The 2,528-nt window shown below is 36.8% G+C and overlaps 1 protein-coding gene across 1 annotated transcript in view; it reads right to left on the bottom strand.

Moving 5' to 3' along the window:
- Nucleotides 1–2,528, bottom strand: part of LOC106878558 (CTD nuclear envelope phosphatase 1A) — a 30,249-nt gene that overhangs the window by 13,475 nt on the left and 14,246 nt on the right. Inside the window, exon 3 of the mRNA XM_014927802.2 lies at nucleotides 712–830. Coding sequence (XP_014783288.1) covers nucleotides 712–830 — 119 coding nt within the window. The remainder of the gene's footprint in view (nucleotides 1–711; nucleotides 831–2,528) is intronic.

The following is a 2,528-nucleotide window of genomic DNA, read 5'->3' as shown; positions in this document are numbered from 1 at the left end:
TATTATTGAATTTATATATATATATATATATATATATATATATATACATACATACAAGTAAGAGAAATGACCACTAGGTGGATTCCTGATATGCTAGAGGAAGACTCCATATGGTCTGACCACTAAGAAAAATTGTTCTCAAGAAATTTTGGCAAATGCCAGAACGTAAAGTGAGCAAGACAAATGAAAAGATACATCACCAAATTTTGTATCTTTTCATTTGTCTTGCTAGCTTTACGTTCTGGTGTTTGCTAAAATTTCTTGAGAACAATTTTTCTTAGTGGTCAGACCATATGGAGTCTTCCTCTAGCATATTAGGAATCCACCTAGTGGTCATTCCTCCTATTTGTATGTAATATAATTTTTCTGAATCTTTGGATTTTTTAAAATATGCTAGGCCACTGGTTTAAATTGATATTAATTTAATTAATATTAATTTCTACCCTCATTATTTAACACTCTCTCTCTCTCTCTCTCTCTCTCTCTCTCTCTCTCTCTCTCTCTCTCTCTCTCTCTCTCTCTCTCTCTCTCTCTCTCTCTCTCTCTCTTTCTCTCTCTCTCTCTCTATATATATATATATAAATAAATATATATATATAATTTTTAATAAGCAGTAAGTGATTCAAGAGCCAATTAAAAGTGTATGTATGTGTGTGTGGTGTGCAGGTATAATGACAAGTTAAGCAATTACCTTTACTTAATGCCACTTACCTTTAATACAAAGTCTGGTGGAGTCCCTGGTTTCACTGTTTGACGTAAAACTCCATCATGGTGGGAGTGGATTAAAGTTTCATCAAGATCCAATACTAAGGTCTTTCGTTTCAGCATACCTGCAACAATAAATTAGGGAGTTAGCATCTACAGCGCTGGATTAACCATTAAACAAAATAGGCACATGCTTAGGACATCAAGGGAAGGAGGGGGTGCCAAAGAAATGGTAAATGGTTTACAGCACAAAAGAAATTACTTTAAACCTGCTAAAATAATATTCGGGATGCCTTTATCTCTGCTAATTATGAATGCAGATGTGTTACCGAAGATTAATTTTGAGGATCTGATCAAAGACTTTGCAATTCAAAAAAGTAGGAGGAAACTTTTCAAATATAAATAAAGTGGAAGTAGACAAAAATAGACATTATTTTCCCTCTTACTGTTTTGTTTGAAAAATAAAAATTTATTTTATGGTTTGTTATTGTTCATATTTTGAATGACATAATCTTTTATGGGGACACCAAAACCTTTTTAAATGCTTAGGGCTTTGATGGGTCTCAATCCAGCCATGAGCATCTGTTAGTCATGGACACTTACCTACCTGAACCTGGGGAGGTCTAAGTAACAAGGAGTTAGAGTTAACAATTTAGAACACTGCTTAGAAATGGTTTCATGGACTTAAATGTGTAATAGATTTATCCCTGGATATGTTGCTAGTCACTCTCACTCACTCTCTCTTATACATGCTCCTGGTAGTTCAGTGAACTGAGGTAATGTGGAAGCTGGTGTACTATCCAAGCTGTCCTGGGATATGTTGCTAGTCATTCTTGCTCACTCTCTCTTGTACATGTTCTTGGTAGCTGGGTGAACTGAGGTAATGACAAATACACAATGACTGTAGTGGGAGTTGAACCATTCTTCTCCAGGTTGTAAATCCAACACTTTGACCACAGGTAACCACCTTTTACACGAAGGATTGTTGATATTGTGCATGCACACATGCATGTGCACACCTATCGTACCAAGAACCAGGGAATAGACTGATATGAAAAAAAACACCTCTGACACAATCTAAGTCAGGTCAAAGGTCAGCAGTCAGAGGTTGGAAACTGAAGCAGTTCAGCCCCACATTCCCATAAAGTTGAACACACATGTACCTACTTGAACCTAACACTGGAAATTAACAAAACATTTGTTAATTAAATAGTGCTCCCGTTTCTTACTGTATTGGCTGTTACCTATGTATGTACACATGGTGTCTATTCACAGCTAGGTGGTTTGAACTTTGACCTCTGAGTAAGTATCGCCAAGCTTTTGGCAAAATTTGATGCAGATTTTCTGCTTAACTTTCTCTGTCATGGTCAATGCGATGATCACACACTACACGCCTTCCTTCCAAGCACTGCTGTAAACAGCGGAAGTGAGCCAGAATATTAAAATTTAGTGCACATGCACAGCAGAGCTCGAGGTCAATCTGTGCCATGTGGCTTCACTCTGCATGCTTTAGGTTTGTTACTATGGCAACAGTCCGGATACTTATTGATCAGACCACGTATATATTCTTTTACTCATTTCAGTCATTTGACTGCAGCCATGCTGGAGCACCGCCTTGAAGAGTATTAGTCAAACAAATCAACCCCAGGACTTATTCTTCATAAGCCTACTACTTATCCTATTAGTCTCTTTTGCCAAACCACTAAGTTACAGGGACGTAAACACACCAACACTGGTTGTCAAGCAGTGATGGGGGTACAAACACAAAAGCACACACACAGATATATATGTATAGATATATATATGTATATATATATATATAT

This window comes from Octopus bimaculoides, chromosome 26 (assembly GCF_001194135.2).
Source record: "Octopus bimaculoides isolate UCB-OBI-ISO-001 chromosome 26, ASM119413v2, whole genome shotgun sequence".
Lineage (NCBI taxonomy): Eukaryota > Metazoa > Mollusca > Cephalopoda > Octopoda > Octopodidae > Octopus > Octopus bimaculoides.
This window is presented reverse-complemented; position numbering and strand designations above follow the sequence as displayed.